The 21,094-nt window shown below is 55.7% G+C and overlaps 2 protein-coding genes across 2 annotated transcripts; one reads left to right on the top strand and one right to left on the bottom strand.

The window, feature by feature from the left end:
- Window positions 1-5,676: 5,676 nt before the first annotated feature.
- Window positions 5,677-15,548, bottom strand: ZMAT2 (zinc finger matrin-type 2). The gene is made up of 6 exons (XM_030504045.1): window positions 15,244-15,548; window positions 11,754-11,847; window positions 11,111-11,234; window positions 9,655-9,728; window positions 8,398-8,543; window positions 5,677-6,511 (listed from the first exon to the last, which is right to left on the bottom strand). Exons 1-6 carry the CDS (start codon window positions 15,259-15,261, stop codon window positions 6,368-6,370), a joined length of 600 nt encoding a protein of 199 aa, XP_030359905.1. The 5' UTR covers window positions 15,262-15,548; the 3' UTR covers window positions 5,677-6,367.
- Window positions 15,427-21,028, top strand: LOC115615646 (histidine--tRNA ligase, cytoplasmic-like). The gene is made up of 12 exons (XM_030504043.1): window positions 15,427-15,588; window positions 15,675-15,794; window positions 16,154-16,249; window positions 17,311-17,436; window positions 17,573-17,680; window positions 17,845-17,943; window positions 18,256-18,349; window positions 18,458-18,585; window positions 18,662-18,904; window positions 19,664-19,780; window positions 20,034-20,180; window positions 20,425-21,028. Exons 1-12 carry the CDS (start codon window positions 15,427-15,429, stop codon window positions 20,479-20,481), a joined length of 1,497 nt encoding a protein of 498 aa, XP_030359903.1. The 3' UTR covers window positions 20,482-21,028.
- The last annotated feature ends 66 nt before the right edge of the window (window positions 21,029-21,094 follow it).

Here is a 21,094-nt window from a genome sequence, read left to right as displayed (position 1 = left end):
AGTGAAGTTTCCTGAGAAGAAGATGTAGCTGATGTGCCCAACTCACTGGTAGAGCACACTGGATTCTCTTGGCCAACAGCACATGGGAACAAATCCCCAACCCATCTGCCCAGCATAGACAGAGGCTGAGACACAGGCTCAGCTCTGAGCAGACCCTCTGTATCCATCATCTACTTCTGAGCATTTTCAGGACATTGGGTCCAGCTTCTGGAGGAGCCAGTTCTGGCTCTCTGTAGGACACAGACTTCACCAGCAGCTCAGGAGGCCAATGTGTTCCTGCTTCAGAGATGGACATTTTCTTGCAAGCCCGAGCCTGCAAAAGGAGCTGCTTCCATGGCTGCTGTCTTCTTCCTCTTGAAGTAAGAGACCTCAGACCCAAATCAGAATAGCTGTGTCCCTCTTAAGAGCTGGGACCCGTACTGCTCCCAGCATCCTCTTAGAGGCTTTCCCCTAAAACATCCTATGGGATGGTTGGAAAGGACTGAGAAGGAAGGGGGTCAGTAAACCAGTAAGGGTGGGCAACAGTGTGATGCTTGCATGGGGGAAGAGAAGGGGCTTTGGGAGAGGTGACACCTCTGCTCCATCAGGCACCAGTGTGACTGATCTTGGAACACTGCACAGTGCCTGTGCCTGCAGTTTTGAGAGAAGGTTAAAAAACTGATTTAAGGCTTGGAAAAATACCTTCCAGGGAGAAGTGTGAGTGAAACTGCTGAACTCTGTGCTAAAAGAAGCAGAAGGTTTGGTGGTAGATCCAGAGAGGTGTCCAAAGGAGGAAATGCTGGAATGACAGGACAGTTAAAGGCAGCACCATGACTCGAGCCAGCTTCATGCACTGGGGCAGTGAGTGGGGATTGAGCTGATGGTGTCTGTGTCTCTTCATGTACCTTGTCAGCTCCCACAGGGCTCCAGGGAAAGGGCCATAACCCTAACACAGTCCAGACATAATCCTAACAGCTTCCCTTGGCAGGACTCCATGATCCTGTGCTTAGATCCTGAAATTTTCTCTCCTCTCCTCTCTACTAAGTAACAGCTGGAAACATTGGAGTTGGGACCCCAGCAAGGAGGCCAAGAGGTGGGAGACAGGGTGGATGTTTCCTTGTCCTCTCCCCACACACATCTTCTTGCACCAACACCCAAACAATAAATGGGTGCCCACACTTCACTTTGAAGTCCCCCATGCTGCGGCTAGGATGCTGGTTTCGGAAGGGAAAGGTAGAAAAAGGCACATTCTCCTTTGTCTCTGTTTCTGGTTTTTAGCCATCCTGGATCTCTGGGGAAGAAATTCCTATTCTTCCAGTCCTGGACAGATACAGGGATGTTTCCTGCTTCTCCATCTCCCCTTTCGCATCATTCCTCTGTCCCCATTCCCAGAAAAGAGACCATCTCTACCTTCCCACCCTCCTGGGACTATGCGCCCCCCTGAGCCACCCCCAACATCCCCATGTGCTCCCAGGAGCGCTGCAGATCCTCTAGGTCTCCCTTTCCCCCCCGCCCCAGCCCTACTTCTTTCCTCCCTGTCAGGGAGATCAGTCATCGAGGGTGTCAGAGGCGCGGTCCCCGGGGAGGATGAGGAGCGTGGAGCTGGGGGTGGTGTTCTGCTCTGAGAAGGCAAAGCTGCCATCAGCAGGTGCTTTGATCTGCAGACAATCACAGAGAGTGTAGGACCCCGCTCTGCTCAGCCAATAAATAATGGAATCTGTGTGTTGACACAGACAGATTCCCCCCAAACTGTCAGAGAACGGGAGACAGAGAGTGAGTGAACGGGAGCTGGAGGGAAGGGGAGAGGAGCGAGCAGGGAAGGGATGAGGAGGGCCTGTGGGAGAACAGGGAGAGGGGGCAAGGAAGGGAAAACAGGACAAGTCTGGGGAGGCAACACTGATGGGGGAGCCAGGCGAGGAGGAGAAGGAGCCTGGGGGGCACATATTTGTAGAGGGGAAGGAAAATGAAGACAGGAACCGTGGGTGGAAGGGGGGGAGTGCTGCCTGCACAGCAGGCTGGAAGCAGAAGGGAAAAAATACATCATCTGAAGGTGGAAAAGAAAGAGAAGGAGGAACAAAGGCATGGCAGGGCCCCGGGCTGCCTGCAGATCACACGCTCCCCGAGCAGGGACCATGTTCCCCTCCATGACCGACCCCCCGGCACGGGAGCTGGCAGTGGCAGGCTCGGGTGAGCTGGTGAAACGGTGCCGTCGGGATGCAGCAGCAAGGTGTCCTGAGCCCACAAGTCCTCAAACCCCTCCTGAGGATGCCCTGTCCCCACGCTTCCCCCTCGCCCTCTCCCTGTTCCTCCTGCAGCCTGGAGCTGTTTGTTCTGTGCCTGATGATGTTTTTTTACTGTGCTTGCGACACAGAAATGCCTCCCCTTTGCTCAGGAGCCCCACCACCGAGCCCAGCAGAAACCATCCATCCTTCCAGCATCCCTCCAGCCTGACCTGCCTGCGGCAGCACATCCAACAGGGATCAGGGGAGCCACTGGAGCCGTCTCCTTCCTCCCAGTTTGGAATGCTCCAGAGCACTATTTGTTCCCTCTTGGGTCCATCCACAGCCTGACCTGGCTCAGCCCCAAACATCGAGTGTGTGGAGGGTGGCCCAACTTGCTGAGGTGTCCAGGCCAAGGACCACTTGGCTGTAGGTGTCCCCTGCTCCCTGCCTGGCCCTTTTTGAGAAGCAGGTGTCCAAGTCTCCCATCCAAGCTCCAGCTGAGAAGCAAACACCTCCCAGCCCAGGGACCCCCTCCACAAGTCTCTTCCTTCCCCTACCCCAGCCTCTCACCCCATCCTGCTCTCTTCTGCAGCAACACCAGCTCCAGCCAGGGGTTGGACCTTTGCCTTTACCCACATGAGGTTCTCACCTGGAGACCCAGGAGCCTCCCAGCACAACAGGGCTTTGGTGGTACATCCTCCTGGCACCACTGTAGCGGGTCAAAGGGGTTTCCAGGGATATCACCTATGGATGTTCTTTAGCTTAACGATGGCAAATGGCAGGAACAGCTGCCTAACTGGGGCAGCAATAGCTTATGGCCTCAACAGTGGGAGGAATGGGGCTCCTGCCAAGATCCTAAACCTCTCTTTTGGGATATAAAACTGGTGTAAATCACTGAAAAGCTGGGTCTTTGTGCTAATAAAGTCACCGAAGCAGGTAATGATTGGGTTGGCCAAGGCAGAGCAGTGCACAGGGCCAGGCTGGGACCTCCTCTTCTCCAGGATCACTCCAGATTCCTGATCCCAGTCATCTACTGGGACAGTGGGAATGCTGGGCTGGATTTAGTCCTGAGCAGCACCTAAAGAGAGTGAGGGGAAGGTGGGCCAGCAGGAGAGCGCAGAGTTGAGGGGCCTGCCAGGTCCCTCTGAAGGAAGGAAAGGGGAAAAGCAGCCGGTTGCCAATGCTCAGCCCCTCCATGAGGCATCACACTCCCTCCCAGGATGAAGCCACAGAAGAGGATGGCTGGAAGAGAAGAAGTGGTGGGGGAAAGATGGGTTTTCTCTAGGGTTTGCTGTGATGCTTCTCCAAACACTGCCAGCAATATTTAATGGGATGGACTCATAGCAGTGCAGTTCAGGCTGAGCACGGTCCCCAGCCGGGCTGGGACACAGGGGCACAGGCAGGTCTGCTGGACTGGGACACCCTTCCCCAGGTCCGCTGAGCCACAAGGCAGAGCCTTGCACCCCCTGCCCAGGCACTGAGAGCAAGCACCAACCTGCCTGCAGGCACTTCAGAACACTTTCACGGTGAGACTGGGCAGTATATCCCAGCCTGGCAGTGGGAACCATGAGAAACACCCTTCCTTACTCACCAGCTCCCAGTTTTAACTGGTGGAAGAGCTGTGTCCCCTGAAGTGAGAAGCAGCAGGCACAGAGCACCCTGTTTGCTGCAGAGGAAGAAGAGCTGAAGAGCTCTCTCTTCTCCAGTTAAAACCCCAAGCCCTGACCCACACGGACACATCCAGCACCAGCAGCCTGACAGCTCGGCATGGAGATGGGGGGTGCTAATGAAGAATGAACACTGAGAACCACTTCACCCCCCACAGCAGCACCAGGCAGCGGTGGGAGCAAAGGGTTAACGCGGCGGCTGCAGGGAATGTTATCTGTCTCTTCTCTAAGTATTATTTCCTCCCATGAAACCAGCTTTTCATCCTTGGCTAGAGGCAGCTCCTGCTGCTGGGAATCCAGCGAGAGCTGGTATCTGCTGCTGCACACACCACTGCTCCCAGCAAAACAAAGAGCTGCTCCCCCAGCGAGAGCAGCCCCAGCGCTGGGACCGGGCGGCAGCAGCAGCCGGAGGTGCTGGAGCTTCAGCTCAGAGGATGCAGATGGCCTCGGGATGGAGCTCGGCTGTGACAGGCTTCTTACCCAAGAGGAACCTGGTTCAAGAAGCCCTCTCCCACTCTGTGGTGCTGTGGAGGGATTTCCTCTGCATCTCCCAGGAGAGCAGCCATGGACCAGGCCTGGGCAGGCTCCAGCCCAGCCATTCTGCCCCCATCGCCCAGGAAGGCTTTTTTGGGGGTTGCCCATTTCACACCTCACCTTGGGATGGGCGGGAACAGCAGGATGCTCCATGGGGAAACCAAGGCAGCAGCCACCAGCTCCAGGGTCACAACGTGGGGAAGAGGGAGGGAGCCCCGTCCCCAGCAGCACAGTGGAGGCTGCAGCGAGGGTCGGGCTGGCTGCAGAGCTGGTGCCTGGGAGAAAATGGCTGCTGCTAAATCTTCTCTGAGACATCCTAAACTTTTCCTGTGTGTGAAACCACGGCAGCCTCCCTCTCACACCCCGGAGGGCACAGAGGCACAAGCATCTCCTCTCTGCCATTCAGCCGGAGCCACGTGCTGCAGTCTGAACAGCGCTGGGTACGTGGCTGGAATGAAAGTGGCCCTTCCAGCTCCGTGTGCTCAGAGAACGACTCAAATCAAAGGATTGCCAAGTGAAAAGGGTCAAACCTCCAAGGACAGTTGTATCAGAGTGGTTATATATCATTTCAATAGCATCTTCAACGGGGATTATAATCTGAATCGAAGCGGAAAGACCCGAGGCAATGAAGCTGTCAGCAGGCTAAGATTAAGGAATTAAAACAGCAGCACAACATTACAGGATTTGTTCTAGATGTATTAGAAAGAGCAGGCTAAACACACTGCAGCCTTCCACGGGTCGGGAATCTCATACGAGCGCAGAGAAGGGCAAGAGCAAGGATTTCATCAGCATACATAAAACCAGCGAGGAGAGTGAGGCAGAGCTACAAAACCCAGCCATGCAAAATATAAATCCTAACTGCAGACAGCAATGAGTCACACAAGGCTTGGCTGAGGTAAATAAAAGCAGAAATGAAGTGGATTTAGGGGAGAGCAGAGGTGAAAGGACACTGAGAGCCAGCAGAGAGGAAACAAATGGCCCTTAATAATACTAAGGCTGGTAAGATGTGGAAGGCAGCCCAGCCTTGGACTGCCTGATGGACATGCAGGTCCCCAGCACTGTCCTCCCTTCCCCTCTCCCTTTTCCTTCCCATGTTCTTACACCCATTCCCAAGCCAAGAATGATGGCAACTGCCTACATGGGGCAGCTGAGCCATGAGGGGGGCACAAGCCATGCTGCTGAGGTTGCAGGGAGCCACTGCCAGCTCTGTGAAGCTCTCCTCAGCAGGAAGCAGCAGCTCTCACAGCAAAGAAGGAATCAAACTCCCACCAAAGGGCCCATTAAAACAATCCATTTATTTCTGGCAAATTGCACGTCTTTCTTTCATCGGCTCTATCCCAGATCAGTTGTGGGGAGGAAATTCTCCCCTGCCTTAAAGATACCAAAGTTACGGGACGAAACACAAAGAAAAGCTGGGAGGGAATCCCTTGCGGGTAAAACACAGGGAAGGTTGGGTGACCCAGACTCCATGCAGCCACCAGCTCTGCCCAGCACAAGCTGTGAAGATGCAGGTTGCACCACTCCACACTGCTCACTGCAGCACGTTCCCTTCAGCTACATGATCCAAAGAGAGCCCGAATCACTCCCTGTGCTGCAAACACACAGCCTGGTTGACAACCAGAACAACTCGGGCCCGCAACACCCCTGCCTGGTTGACAACGAGATTGCTCCTGAACCAGGCCATCTGACACAAAACTGTACCCAGCAGAACACTTCCCTGCACACACAAGGCCATGGAGCAGTGCTGAGCAGCCAGATCTAGGACACAGAAGGAGATGGGAAGCTAACGACAGGCGGAGCTTGTTCTGCAGCACAGGTAGAGCATGGAATCGCTTTTCGCCTCCTCCAACCCATTTCTACTGGGAGATTTACATACAAGTCCTCAATCAAGTCTTTTTTAAGAGTTATCCAGAATCCCCTGGGTAAAAACAATCTGTTTCAAGAAAGAGGAGAGTCCAGAGCTGCTCAGTGGTTCTTTTTGGTTGAGCCAAAACCAGAGAAACCCATCACAGCCGCCATCTCATCATCCTCCTCAAACGTCAGGTCTTCCTCTGCCCGCCTCTTCTTCTCCCTCTGCTTCTCCTTCTTGTAGGCTTTGGCCTTCTCCTCCTGCAGCAAGGGACAGAACAGCAGAAGTTGAACCTCCTGAACTGAGTGTGCTTTTGAGACACCGGGCGCTGCACAGGTAACCCACCAACAGCAACCACATTGTGTCTGAGGAAATAAAACAGCCAGCAGAAATCCTGGCTGGCAGACTCTGAGGAGGAGGTTTCCACTGTCTCCAGAGCACCTCAGCTACTAAACTCTGCTGCGCTCTGGGGAGACCCCCCCTGCAGTCCTGATCCAGCTCTGGGGCAACAGCACAAGAGGGACGTGGAGCTGCTGGAGCGAGGCCAGAGGAGGCCCCAGAGCTGCTGCGAGGGCTGGAGCAGCTCTGCTCTGGAGCCAGGCTGAGAGAGCTGGGCTGGGGCAGCCTGGAGAAGAGAAGGCTCCTGAAGGGGAGACCTTAGAGCAGCTCCAGGGCCTAAAGGGGCTCCAGGAAACCTGGAGAGGGGCTTTGGACAAGGGCCTGTAGGGACAGGACAAGGGGAATGGCTTTAACCTGCCAGAGGGGAGATTGAGATGAGCTCTGAGGCAGAAGTTCTTCCCTGTGAGGGTGCTGAGGCGCTGGCACAGGGTGCCCAGAGAAGCTGTGGCTGCCCCATCCCTGGCAGTGTTCAAGGCCAGGTTGGACACAGGGGCTTGGAGCAACCTGCTCTAGTGGAAGGTGTCCCTGCCCATGGCAGGGGGTTGGACCTGGAGGAGCTTTAAGGTCCTTTCCAACACAAACCAGGCTGGGATTCTATGAAATTTTGTCTGTAATCAATGCTGAGGCACGAAGCTGTTTTTAGGCCTTTCCCTTGTCCGATGCCCCGTTCCAGTGGCTGTGCTGCTGATGCTGCTGCCTGTTGGCTCTCAGCCTGGCAGAGTGACAGCTGCTCACTGCAACAGAAGCTGAAGCTTTGAGCAGCTTTGGGGGGTTTTGGCATCAAAGAGTTTGCTGTGCTCTAATCAAAGTGTTTTGCTCTGCAAGGATCACAAGGCCTGGACCAGCGCCAGGCCTGTACTGGGCGACACAGAACCATGGCTGCAGCTCCCAACTTAGCAACTGCTCCTGCTGCTCCCATCACCATCGGCTGCACCACAGCGACTGCAGATAGCTGTGCCCTGCAGAAAGCTACACCAAAAGCTGCTGCTGCTTTCTTTGGTGCCATGCTGTGAGTGGCAGCAGCTTTTCAACCCGCAGCACCCCCTGTGCTGCCTCCCCCAAACCCATCAGGCTCAGCAGCACCAAAGCCTGCTTGAGAGCAGAGCACAGGGCTGCTCCATGTGCAGAGCACCTGAGGTGAGGCCAAGCTCTGGGAGGCTCAAACAGGCAGTGATTTTTAACATCTAGCTGCGGATGGAGGAGAAGCATCCATAGAAGCTCCTCAATTGTCAGAACTTTGGCAGGTTTTCAAATAAACTTGATCTTCATGTCATGTAAGCCCAGGTTGGAAAGGAATCTGCTGTCTTCCACTGCCTCCAAGCACATCTCACATCACAGACACTCATAAAGACCTTTTATGCTTAGGAAGACCACACAGGAGCAACATGTCACATGGAGATGGATCCTAGCAACCCTAAGGACCATGGAAGATATGGGACAGAGACATAGATCTGCTTATCAGAGCACACAAATTCAAGCACAACTAATGGGAGACAAAACGGGTGCATTGCCAGGCTTGTGCTGCTCAGTGGAAACCTGAAACGTCAGAAGTTGTCCTCACACAGGAAGAGGGGGAAAGGGTTTCCAGGGACAGAAAGCAGAAAGCCACTCAAAGCAGCAGCTGAGAGGGCCATGCCACCAAGAACAAGGCTTCTGTGAAGAAGGTTAGGAACTGGAGTTCATTTCTTCACAAAACATGTTTCTGGGGGGCTTTGCTTCATCAGTCGTTGCCCAGACTCAGACCTACCTCCTCACGGAGTTCCTTCATCCTCTCCTCAAAGTCATAATCCTTCTGCTTCTCCTCCATCTTCTTCTTGTTCACCTCAAAGCGTTTCTTCACCTGGTCCAGCGTGGAGCGCTCCACCCGCATGGACATGCCCAGATTTCTCTGGTCTAGAACACAGGAGAGGAATCAGCCACGTTGAGCAATACCCGCAGCCTCCGATGGTCTGCACAGTGCCCATCCCTGATCCCAATTTAAATACCTCAGCACAACAGCCTCTTGCTGCCTGGCGCAGAATCCCAGACTGGTTTGGGTTGGAAGGGACCTTCAAGCTCCTCCAGTTCCAACCCCCTGCCACAGGCAGGGACACCTTCCACTAGAGCAGGTTGCTCCAAGCCCCTGTGTCCAACCTGGCCTTGAACACTGCCAGGGATGGGGCAGCCACAGCTTCTCTGGGCACCCTGTGCCAGGCCTCACCAACCCTTATATTACATCACATCCCCAATCTGTACATTACCTGTAACAGGAAGGGGAACACAGCCTGTTCTTTCCAGGTTCCCTAACAGGATGCTCCCCCCCATGTCGGTGTTCTGACACATCAGGAAATTTAGTCTTGGACCAGTGGCAAAACCCAGGGTTGGAGTGTTGAAAAAGGAGCCAGAATAAAGCTGAGAGGCTGGCACCTTGCAGCAGAGATCCTGATTACACAGGAGTATAGGGCTGGACCCAGCTCCAGGGTCAAACTGCCCCTCTCCTGTCTCTTCTCATCCTCAGCAAACCAGAGCCTGCATCCTGGCGAACTCTGATCCCCACCCTGGAGCTCAGAGACCAGCTAGTTTTGAGCTTTGTACTCAATTTCCACAAAGAGAAGCTTCCCATCCAAAAAACCCAGGCTAATCCCATACCTTCTACTTGTCTAAGAATTTCTTTAAAGTTTAGGAGCTGTAAAAAAGCCTCTCTCCAGATTTTCAGAGGAGCCATCAGGATTTGCTGACCCTGGGCTTTTTGCAGCACAGCACTGTGTGGAAGATACATCTACTGGACAGGGCAAACTGGTATCTATTTCTTCTTCCATAAACAAGGCCCAGCACCTTAGAAGGTGCCAGGAGATAAAGGCAGCACCTGCACAGGTCTCATGAGCAAACACTGCCCACATCCTGTTCTCCAGAGCACACTTTGATCCATGTCTAAGTGCTCAGCCCTCAGACTCTGGTAATGCACAAAGGGCACAGCCCAGCACATTGCTGCAGCCCTCCAACAAGGCAGGAAAATGATCCTTACGTTTTTTGCCATTGATGTGATCCAAGAAGTTAATGGAGTCTTTCACCACACAGTCACATACGTTACAGTAATACCTGGCAGGACGGAGAGAGAAAATTAACTCCGAAGCACAAGACAAACCTCATCTCACAGAGCAACTGTTGGAGATAATGTACAGTGTGAAGCCTGAGTGTCACTTGGGATGTGGGTCCTTTCTCCAGGGCAAGAGGAAAGCTACTTCCAGTACAGAGAGCTCCAGTGAAGAGAGATGTGCACAACCCAGCCTGACAGAGATGCCTCAGGTAACACTGGAGGTAGTGACCCTTATGCTGATGCCACTCTGACAGATGACAGAAATCAAACGATGAGATGATGTGTAACCCAAGCCACAGCATCTTCCCCTTCTAGTTAGGGCCTGCACTTCCACCCCTGGATGCTTTCTGGGGCTCTGCATCTCCCTGGCATTGCTGGCTATTGGACTGTGACAGTGACACATTGACAGGCTTGCTCTTGAGATGGCACAAGCTCAATGCATTCCCTTCAAGCTCTTGGTGGCTTAGGGTGAGCTAAGAACCCTTCCAGCCTTCAGCCAAACACAGTCACAGAAACAGTCACCAAAGACCATTCCTAAGGCCAGGTATCTGGGTGTTTCTCCCATTCCCACTGCACAGATATTGCAACCAGGAACTCAAATCTCATGGCAAGAAGAAACCCACGTGTCAGCAGAGATCTGCTTCAGTTGTTCCTACAGGTCAGCAACGCTGTTATCAAGTAATAATCACAGAACCACCACCTGGTTTGTGTTGGAAAGGAACTTAAAGCTCACCCAGTTCCAACCCCCTGCCACGGGCAGGGACACCTTCCACTAGAGCAGGTTGCTCCAAGCCCCTGTGTCCAGCCTGGCCTTGAACACTGCCAGGGATGGGGCAGCCACAGCTTCTCTGGGCACCCTGTGCCAGCACCTCAGCACCCTCACAAGGAAGAACTTCTGCCTAAGAGCTCATCTCAATCTCCCCTCTGGCAGGTTAAAGCCATTCCCCTTGGCCTGTCCCTACAGGCCCTTGTCCAAAGCCCCTCTCCAGGTTTCCTGGAGCCCCTTCAGGCACTGGAGCTGCTCTAAAGTCTCCCCTTCAGGAGCATTCTCTTCTCCAGGCTGCCCCAGCCCAGCTCTCTCAGCCTGGCTCCAGAGCAGAGCTGCTCCAGCCCTCGCAGCAGCTCCAGGGCCTCCTCTGGTCTCGCTCCAACAGCTCCATGTCCCTCTTCTGCTGTTGCCCCAAAGCTGGACCAGGACTGCAGGGGGGATCAGCCTCCTGCGTGTCTTCCATACATTATCCCAGCAGGCCCAGTTTAGGTGTGAAAACACAGGAGGAAATCAGGACCTGGTGTAGAAGAAGAGCTCCCTGTTGCACCACAGCCCCTGGGCTCACCAGCACAGCTCTAAGGCTCCAACAGAAAGACCACCTAAAAGAAAACCTACCCTCCCATCTCTGACTGAGGGGTGGTTTTGGTGATGACAATGGTTTTCCCCAGCTTCGATTCCAAGTCCACTTTGTAGTCTCGGTGCCGCAGAAGTTCCCTTTTGACAGGCTGAGCTGGTTTGCCTAAAACATAAGCAAAAAGGCAAAGTGTTTCTCACAACAGGTCAAGCTCACCATGCTGAGTTCATGTTGGCCTTGCTGAAGAGGGGTGCTGGAAACTACTTGATTCAGGCACAAATTGCACTCTCTTTCAAAACCAGTAAAGGATTATTTCTTCCTGGCTAGTTCCTGGTTCTTATTAAACCCAGATCAATTTCTCAGGTATCTCCAGCTCTGACTTGGGTCATATTCTGAGATCTTGCCTCCACGGGCTGATTGCCTCCTCACCAGGCAGAGGCAAAGGTTCTCAGTAAGTACTTTTGGCAAAACAATATATTCATTGGCAAGCACAAGAAAAAGGATTGGAGCAAGCCAGCCTTCGACTGCTGCTACTTCCCTTTGGGATTTCACTGCTGGCTGCACTCCCCCTCTCCAATGGAAAGGATTTGAGTGACTGGCTGCCAGCTGAGCAGAGCTGCCTGCACTCAGCTGCACACTACTCACCCGAGCAGAGCTGCCTGCACTCAGCAGCATGCTACTCACCATCTTTCTTTTCTCTCTCTTCCGTGAGCCGCTTCTCTGCGAGTTTCTCGTACTCATCTTTGTCCCACTTTCGGCGGAAGTCCAAGTTCTTGGTCTGAAGAAGAAACAAAGTGTATTGATGTTATTGAAGAGTTTGAGCAGCTCTGAGGGGAGGCTGTGGAAAGAGGTGGAATCACTTGGCCTCTGAGGCCACAGCAGCGAATTTGGGGCATTACGTTATGTCCCCATGTCCTCCAGATTCACAAATAGGAAGTAAGGATGTAGCTTCAGAGAATAACACCAGCCTGTCTGTAGCTACTTCTTCTAGAAGGATTTCAAAGCCCTGAGAAAAGTAATGAGTTTATGTTAACAGCTCCCGAGATGATCATTCAGGCTTTTGCTTTGAAAACCAGACACAAACAGCATCTCAGCTGATTGATCCAAGGCTCAGCAGTGCCCCGACAAACATTACACATGCTGCTTCCTAAAGTCAATTAAACCCAAGCTGCAAATATCACATGAGAAAGGTGTGAAACACAACACAAGCTACAAAGGGTTTGATTAAACGCAGGAGTAGGGCAGGTGATGTGTGCCTACTCTCAGCAGTGTGTCTACACTTTACAGGAATCAAAGCACTGAGTTTGCTGTGAAATCACAGGAACCAGTATCATAGAGTCACAGAATGGTTTGGGTTGGAAGGGACCTTAAAGCTCATCCAGCTCCAACCCCCTGCCACAGGCAGGGACACCTTCCACTAGAGCAGGTTGCTCCAAGCCCCTGTGTCCAACCTGGCCTTGAACACTGCCAGGGATGGGGCAGCCACAGCTTCTCTGGGCACCCTGTGCCAGTGCCTCAGCACCCTCACAGGGAAGAACTTCTGCCTCAGAGCTCATCTCAATCTCCCCTCTGGCAGGTTAAAGCCATTCCTCTTGTCCTGTCCCTACAGGCCCTTGTCCAAAGCCCCTCTCCAGGTTTCCTGGAGCCCCTTTAGGCACTGGAGCTGCTCTAAGGTCTCCCCTTCAGGAGCCTTCTCTTCTCCAGGCTGCCCCAGCCCAGCTCTCTCAGCCTGGCTCCAGAGCAGAGCTGCTCCAGCCCTCGCAGCAGCTCCGGGGCCTCCTCTGGCCTCGCTCCAGCAGCTCCACGTCCCTCTTGTGCTGCTGCCCCAGAGCTGGATCAGGACTGCAGGGGGGGTCTCCCCAGAGCGCAGCAGAGGGGCAGAATCCCCTCCCTCGACCTTCTGCTCACGCTCTGGGGGTGCAGCCAAGCACACGGGGGGGTTCTGGGCTCAAGCGCACACTGAAGCCGGGTCATGGGGAGCTTCTCATCAACCAACACCCCAAGTCCTTCTCCTCAGGGCTGCTCCAGCCAATCTCCCCCAGTCTGTCTGTGCTTGGGTTCTGTGTGCTTGGGTATGGGTTTTTCAAGCAAGACACACATAAGCAAACCAGAAAAAGCTCTGAAATCCCATCTGTGGCAGCAGGGCATGGAGATAGGAGGGAAGCCCCTGCTCAAACCCCCAGTAAACCATCCTGCTCCTGCAGTTCCACACTGCAGACACGCAGGGAAGAAAGCAAACCCCTCCAGGGCAGACTGGCCCTAGGGCAGCTGTGCAGAGCACACTCACTGGCAGCAACAGCGCAAGCTGTGTGAAGAGAAGCTGGATTTGGGTGAAGCTGGCACTCGAGAATACAAAGACTTCTTTTCAGGGGGGGTTTTACCCAGTCATCAACACTGAGGACAGAAGGGACTGGACAAAAATCCCTCCTCCATTCACATCTAGTCTCACAGCCTCTTCCCAGTGTCTGCCCCATCTGCAGGTAGAGCCCCTGCACCTGGTGCTGGTCACAGCTTGGAACTCAGACACTTCTTCACTCAGACCCTTCAATGCCTTGAGAAGACAACTCTCATTTGCTTAGAAAGCTGTGTTTCACTCAGCACAGCAGAGAGAGGCTCAGTTTGATGTTAAGAAAAGGCTGGATGTATTTGAAAACACCTCTGGGAAAGAAGGACCCCCCCCTCCAGCCAAATCAGGAACCCAATCACAATCCAACGGGAATAAATCCCATTTGAAGCTATAGCAGCAGCACAGTCATTTAATGTTTTCTCCTCTGCAATCCTTCAAATGGAACCAACAACTACTGATAGCAATGAAAACGCCTTAGGGAGGCATCAAAACAGTCTCATTTCTTCCCAGAGCTTCTTAAGCACTTTAAGCATGTCAGAGCAGGTTTTATTAACCCCCCTGAGCAAGAGAAAAGAAACTATCACAGAGTGTAAATGAATGTTTGGGGGGGGGTGTCCAGGCTCGAGCCTCTCCTGCGCAGCAGCACATTATCACACATCACAGCTGGCAGGAGGTGATTTACTCACTTGCTGCTTCTATCTCCTGTTGTAATAAAAGAGGAGTTTCTCAAGGCTCTTTTATCTATCTCCCTCATCCAGGCACAGGCAAAAAGAAATTAAACCCAACTGTGTAACAAGATCTCAGCGGGATATTATCTAAAGGAACTTTGCTTGATGGGTCTGGTGCAGGCAGGGGTGGCTGCAAGCCCTAAAATCTTCATGTAAGAGCTGCTTTGGGGGACAGACAGTATTTCCTACATAAGTAACAACATTATAGAGTCCCCCACAGTCTCTGGAAATAAGATACCAAGTAACGTGCCTGGTATCAGCATCAAAGCCTGGAAGACAATATAAGAGGGATGAGCCTGGCTCAGTCCAGCAGGAACAGAACAGGAACTAAGGATAAACCCCAGGCCCTGTCCTGCTCTTGCCTTCTCTCAGCACAAGTGACTTCGAGTGAAGGGAAGATGAGGCCAGAAAGCAGGAGAGCACAGCCCCGGCAGTGCTAACAGCCGGGGGGGCATTACCAGAGTGTTCACACCAGTCTGGCTACACCAACAGCATTCACCTCACTCATTCCCGACAGCAAATCCTGCAGGATTCATAAAGGCAGAAAGACTTCCCTGCCCCCCTACCCAAACCGAGCACCGCCAATAAACGAATCGAGTAACGCGGGAGCCGCCAGAGACTCCAGGCAAGGAAAGAGCAGTTTCTCCATGCAGCAACCCCAGCGGGACAGCGAGCGGCACACGGGCAGCCCCTTCCCAGCGCAGCGGGGCAGGACAAGGGGGAACAGAAGGAGGGAGCTGCCCGCGGGAGGCGCCAGGGACGGAACCCGCACGGCGGGGCCGGGGCAGGATCCCCCCGCGCCCCCCGCTCCAACAGCGGCTCCCCCGGCGGCGGCTTGGCCCCAGGGAGAGGAGACCGAGCCGGGGCCCCAAACCCCCCCACCCGCCGCAGCGCTGGGGCCAGCAGCGCTGGGGCCTCCCCACACGCCGCTGCCCGCCCCGGCCCCGCCGCGGCCCCGCCCGGGGGGTCCCACCCCCCGCGGCCCGGCCCTTCCCGCCGCCCGCCCCTCGGAGCGGCCCCGGCCCTGCCCCGGGCGCACCGACCGGGGGCGGGTACGGGGGGGGGGAGCACCGGGCGCGGCCCCGCCGCCAGCACCTACCCCGCTGCCCGACGCCATGTTGAGGGGAAGGGCGACGAGGGAACGGAAACTGTCGTGCGGCGGCGGCCGGGCCGTAAAGCGAGGCAGCCCGCCCCAGCGGCGGGGACCTGCCGTGCTGGCTCAGAGGCAGCGCCGCCAGGAGACCACGTGGCTCCGGTACTTCCGATGTCCCCGGAACGGGCCATGCTGCGGCTGGTGCCGCTCGGTGCGGCCGTGCGGCAGCTGCCCGCGGGCCCCGCCAGCCGGGCCCGGGCCTGGGCCTGGGCCTGGCCGCTCGGGCCCGGCGGGGTCCTGCCGCGGCGGGCGGGCGGTAGCGGGTGGCGCCCGGCTCTGAAGACGCCCAAGGTAATGGTGGGGAGCGGGGACGGCGGTAACCGGGAGTTGTTCTTGCCGGTGCCCGCCGCTGAGGGCCGCTCTCCGTCCCGGGCCAGGGCACCCGCGACCACCCGCCAGCGCATACGGCGCTCCGTGACCGGCTGCTCGCCGCCGTGGTGGCCTGCTTCAAGCGGCACGGCGCGGCCGCCATCGACACCCCCGTGCTGGAGCTGCGGGTGAGGCGGCGGCGGGAACCCCCTTTGCTCGCCGGGGGAGCGGGGCGGGCTGGGGAGGCCCCCCTTGTGGCACCGGGGAGCGCTCCCCTTCCCTAGGACTGAGGGACAGGTTCGGGCAGGGTGAGGGGGTCCCCCCTTTGGGGTATAGCGGGGGGGCAGCCGTGACAGCCCCTCTGGGGTCCTTTTTGGGGGGGTGGGTGTGGATGGGGACCCCACTTCTGCCCTAGGTCAAAGGGGGATGGAGGAAGGGATGTGTGTCGTGTCCTCCCCACTCTCTGCTTGAGCTGTGGGGCTTCGGGGGCCGGGCTCTGGGTCTGCCCCTCATCCCGGCCCCTCACCACCCCCTTGCCTACCTGCAGGAGACGCTGATGGGGAAGTACGGGGAGGAGGCAAAGCTCATCTACGAGCTGCAGGACCAGGGAGGGGAGCTGCTGGCCCTGCGCTACGACCTGACTGTATCCTGCTCTCTGTGCCCTGGGGTTCTCATCGGGGGGATGGCGGCACCCCGAGTTGCTGCCACCCCGGTGTCCTTGGGTCGCCCTTGCCCTGCCCGCAGGTCTCGGCAGGGTGACACAAACCCCCTTCTGCTCCAGTCCTGCCCAACCCACCTTCCCAGTGCCTCGGCAGTGGCTCTGAGGAGCAGCAGGGTTTGGTACAGGGACATCCCAGGCACCTCCTCCACCATCATGGCTCACCAGAAAGCTCTCACCTTTAGTGTCTGAGTCTGTGCTGTACCTTGAGCTCTCTCTGAGGGTGAAAGGACTGACCAGCTCTGGGGTAACAACACAAGAGGGACGTGGAGCTGCTGGAGTTGAGGCCAGAGGAGGCCCCGGAGCTGCTGCGAGGGCTGGAGCAGCTCTGCTCTGGAGCCAGGCTGAGAGAGCTGGGCTGGGGCAGCCTGGAGAAGAGAAGGCTCCTGAAGGGGAGACCTTAGAGCAGCTCCAGTGCCTAAAGGGGCTGCAGGAAACCTGGAGAGGGGCTTTGGACAAGGGTCTGTAGGGACAGGACAAGGGGAATGGCTTTAATATGGCAGAGGGGAGACTGGGATGAGATCCTAAGATCTCCCCTATGAGGGTGCTGAGGCGCTGGCACAGGGTGCCCAGAGAAGCTGTGGCTGCCCCATCCCTGGCAGTGTTCAAGTCCAGGTTGGACACAGGGGCTTGGAGCCACTTGCTCTAGTGGAAGGTGTCCCTGCCTGTGGCAGGGGTTGGAACTGGATGAACTTTAAGGTCCCTTCCAACCCAAACCAGGCTGGGATTCTTTTAGATGATCTAGCAAAGGTCTGTGTCTGCAGGGTGTTGACATGCTGTGGTTCAGAATGTGGTCAATGGAGTTGTCCTGGTGTTGGAGGAGCTCAGCCATGGTTCATCATGCTCATCATCAGCCTGGGCTGATGAACTCCCTGGAGAGCCGGGAGCAGCTGCAAAGCAAAAGGGAAATGAGGAACTTTAAGGTTCAGCTTTCCTGCAGCTCAGGGGATCTCCTCTTTCTTGCCCTTAACTCCTTGGCCTCCCAGGTGCCCTTTGCTCGCTATCTGGCGATGAACAAGATCACCAACATGAAGCGCTACCACATCGCCAAGGTCTACAGGAGGGACAACCCAGCCACCACCCGGGGCCGCTACCGGGAGTTCTACCAGTGCGTGAGTGTTGTGGTGGCCACTGCTCGGGGGGTTCTCGTGTGGGTTTTGGATCACCATCAGTGGCTGTGGGATGTGCTTTGCAGAGCCAAAGCACCACAGCTGTGCCAGGAGCCTCTGCTGCTTCTTCTGCCCCCAGGACTTTGACATTGCCGGGCAGTTCGACCCTATGATTCCCGATGCCGAGTGCCTGAAGATCGTGCACGAGATCCTGAGTGACCTGCAGCTCGGGGACTTCCTCATCAAGGTGAGCTCAGAGCCGAGGGGTTTCCATACCTCTGTGCCTTCGCTTCCCAGGGGATTGAAAAGGCACAAGGGAATGCCAGTAGCTGCAGCTTCCCTCGGCTCTGGGGCAGGAAGGAATGGTGGTGGTGGGATCTCCTGGAGCTCAGTGTCCCTCTTCCATCCCAGGTTAACGACCGGCGGATTTTGAATGGGATATTTGCTGTCTGTGGGATCCCAGAGAGCAAGTTCATAACGATGTGTTGTAGCGTGGACAAACTGGACAAGGTGAGAGCTGTGCTCATGGGGAGGGTGCTGCCAGTCTCCTGGGGTGCATGTCTTGGGCAGTGTCGGGGCAGCTTTCATCATCCAGAGCTTCACAGCAGCTCAGCTGTTGGTGTTTGTGGAGGGTTTGGGGAACTCTTGGACATCGATAAGAAAGCCCTGGTGTTGCCAGTGGTTTCTGTTAACAGTTCCTGTGGGACATGTGGATCATGAGTGATTGCTGACAGTTGTCCTGCATGCGTGGTGACTACGTGTGCTGGTGGAGACTGGGTGATGAGAACAACCTGCAGCAACGGGTGTTCTCTCCCCCCACAGGTGCCATGGGAAGAAGTGAGGAGCGAGATGGTGGGGGAGAAGGGGCTCTCTCCCGAGGCTGCGGATCACATCGGGGAGTACGTCCAGCTCCACGGTGAGCACTGTGGGGTCGAGCCCTCGGCTCTGCTCTTCCAGGCCGGGCAGGGAGGGCCGGGAACACAGGGGTGCTGTTAACCCTGTTAACAGGGTCTCCTTCCCACAGGTGGCCTGGAGCTGATCGAGCAGCTTCTCCAGGACCCAAAGCTGTCCCAGAACAAGCTGGCCAAGGAGGGGCTGGGGGACATGAAGCTGCTCTTTGAGTACCTGACCCTGTTTGGCATCACAGGGAAGGTGAGGAGGGGCAGGAGGGGCAGAGCCCGGCCCCCCCGAGCGCAGCCGGTGACGGCGCTTCCCTCGTGTCCTGCAGATCTCCTTCGACCTGAGCCTGGCGCGGGGCCTGGACTATTACACGGGGGTGATCTTTGAGGCTGTGCTGCTGCAGCAGGAGAACGACCACGTGGAGGAGCCGGTGAGCGTCGGGAGCGTGGCTGGAGGCGGCCGCTACGACGGGCTGGTGGGGATGTTCGATCCCAAGGGACGGAAGGTGCCCTGCGTGGGGATCAGCATTGGCATCGAGCGGATCTTCTCCATCCTGGAGCAGAGGATGAAGGTTGGTGCTGCAGCAGTGCCTGGGGGAAGGCTCTAGGGAGCCAGCTCTTGTTTATTATGGAGCTTTACAGCTCAGCAGCCTACAAGAGGAAAGTATTTTAGAGGAGAGGGTGGCTCCTCTGATGCCTGAATGTCCATGCACAGAAGACAGAGCCCTGTTCTGCAGCCCATCAGGTTGAGGGCAGCGTTTCATAGCAGATGCCCTGGAAGCATTAGAGACAGTCCTGAGCTCTGGTCCTGGCTCCAAACTTTGTGCTCCAGTCACTTTGCTCTTGTCTCTTGCCTGTGAAGTTTTTTGGCCTGGGGGTTGTGAGGAATTCGGTAGCAGCTGTGGCACTCTGTAGTGAGCCCCAAATTCATCTCTGTGTGTTCAGTTCTGAGATTGTGATTCACAGCAAATGACGCTGGGGCAATGTGTCCCTCAGGAATCAAAGGTGCCATTGGAAAGCTGGCCAGGTCCCATCTGGGAGGGAGGGAGGAAGACCAAGATCCCACAGGAACAGCAGCACATGATTTAAGTAGTGTGCCACGATGCAGCTTCTCTGCGGGACTCATTAAATGTGCCCAGGTTGCCTTACCTGTGTGCCCTTTTTGCTGTGGAAGCTCAGCCTTGGTTAGTAACATCCACTGAATGGTGATGGTTGGCTTTTACTTGTTTTGGGGAGTTAAGTCAGGGTCTGAAATAAGGCGAGATGAGCTGCTGTTGGGAGCTGTAGAGTCCCTTTGAGCCAGTCGCTGCCACGAGTGTCTGTCCCTACAGGCTTCTGGAGAGAAGGTTCGAACAACTGAGACGCAAGTGCTGGTGGCTACACCTCACAAACACTTACTTGCTGCGAGACTGAAGCTCATCTCCGAACTGTGGGGTGCAGGGATCAAGGTAAAGGACTTGGGCTTGACACTGGTATGGGTGAGGGAGGGAGAGCCTGAAGGGAGCTATAGCACAGCAAGACCAACTCCATTAGTTGTATCTCTTCAAGTTCTTCTCTATCTGAGATCTAGGAGGCAGAGCAGAACAGCTGAGAGCACTAAAGGCAACTGCTTGCTGCAGGTTTTGGTGCTGGCTGTTTTGCTCCCAAGATCCATCAGAGCAAATTCTGTGTTAATGATTCACCTTTTCCACTCTGTCCTAGGCAGAGATGCTGTACAAGAAGGATCCTAAACTGCTGAAGCAGCTGCAGTATTGTGAGGACATGGGGATCCCCCTTGCTGCCATAGTAGGGGACCAAGAGCTGACAGATGGAGTCGTCAAGCTGCGAGATGTTGCAACAAGAAAGGAGGTGAGGATGCCTTTTTATACCTGGTTCCAAAAGTGCTTCCAAAATCCAGAGATTGCTGAAGGCTCTGGGTTTTCCCTCAGTGATGTCGTTCCTTTGGGGAGCTGCAGCACATGCCTGTTGGGCGACTGCTCCAAAAGACTAATCACAAACCGCTTTGGTCACAGCAAGTCCTTAGGGCCAGATTAAACCATGCTCTGCTCAGGGGTCCAGTGCTGCTACCTCCTCCTCTCCCTTTGCTTTATAGGTTGATATCCCAAGAGAAAAGCTTGTTGATGAGATCAGAAGGCGGCTGGAGCCTTAGGAGTTTTCAGGCCAGAGCTGCTTGACTGGACTGCTGTACAGCGGAACCCTCAGCACCGTCTGCCAGCCGGAGGCTCATCTGCCTGGGCTGAGGCAGTGTCAACATGGGCTGTCTGCGTGGAAAGGAGCAAGTGGGTTTTAAAGGTTATGGACAGTGCAGTCACCAGCTTAACCTTGTGGTTAACTGCTCAGAAGGATGCATCAACACTGTGGGTTCCTGCTATTGCCGTACCTGTACCTGCAGCCCTTTCCACAGCGGTGGTGGTGCCACAGGCACAGATGGACGTGGTGCGGCTCGAGCAGGATTGGGCTGAGCTCTGGAGTGCATGTGGGGTGCTCTGTGGTGCGGTGCGAGCCCCGAGGCTCAGGACCCAGGGAGAGGGTCGCAGTGGAGAGACACCTCCTGCCCTCTCAGGGCTGCAGCGGCCAGCCCCAGCCTGCGGCGAGCACAGACCTCCCCGGGAGGGACACGGCTGGGGCAGGGGCAGGCTCCGGCCGGGGCGGGCAGGAACCCCGTGTTTTATGTATTAAAGCCGAACTAAACCGCAGCCGCTCTCTGGTGGTTCCTGATGCTCTGAGGCGCGGCCCCGCTGCCATGGCAACGCGCGGGCACG

Source organism: Strigops habroptila, chromosome 12, assembly GCF_004027225.2.
Source record: "Strigops habroptila isolate Jane chromosome 12, bStrHab1.2.pri, whole genome shotgun sequence".
NCBI classification, from domain to species: domain Eukaryota; kingdom Metazoa; phylum Chordata; class Aves; order Psittaciformes; family Psittacidae; genus Strigops; species Strigops habroptila.
Note: the sequence above shows the minus strand (reverse complement) of the source record. Positions and strands in the feature narration are given on the sequence as shown.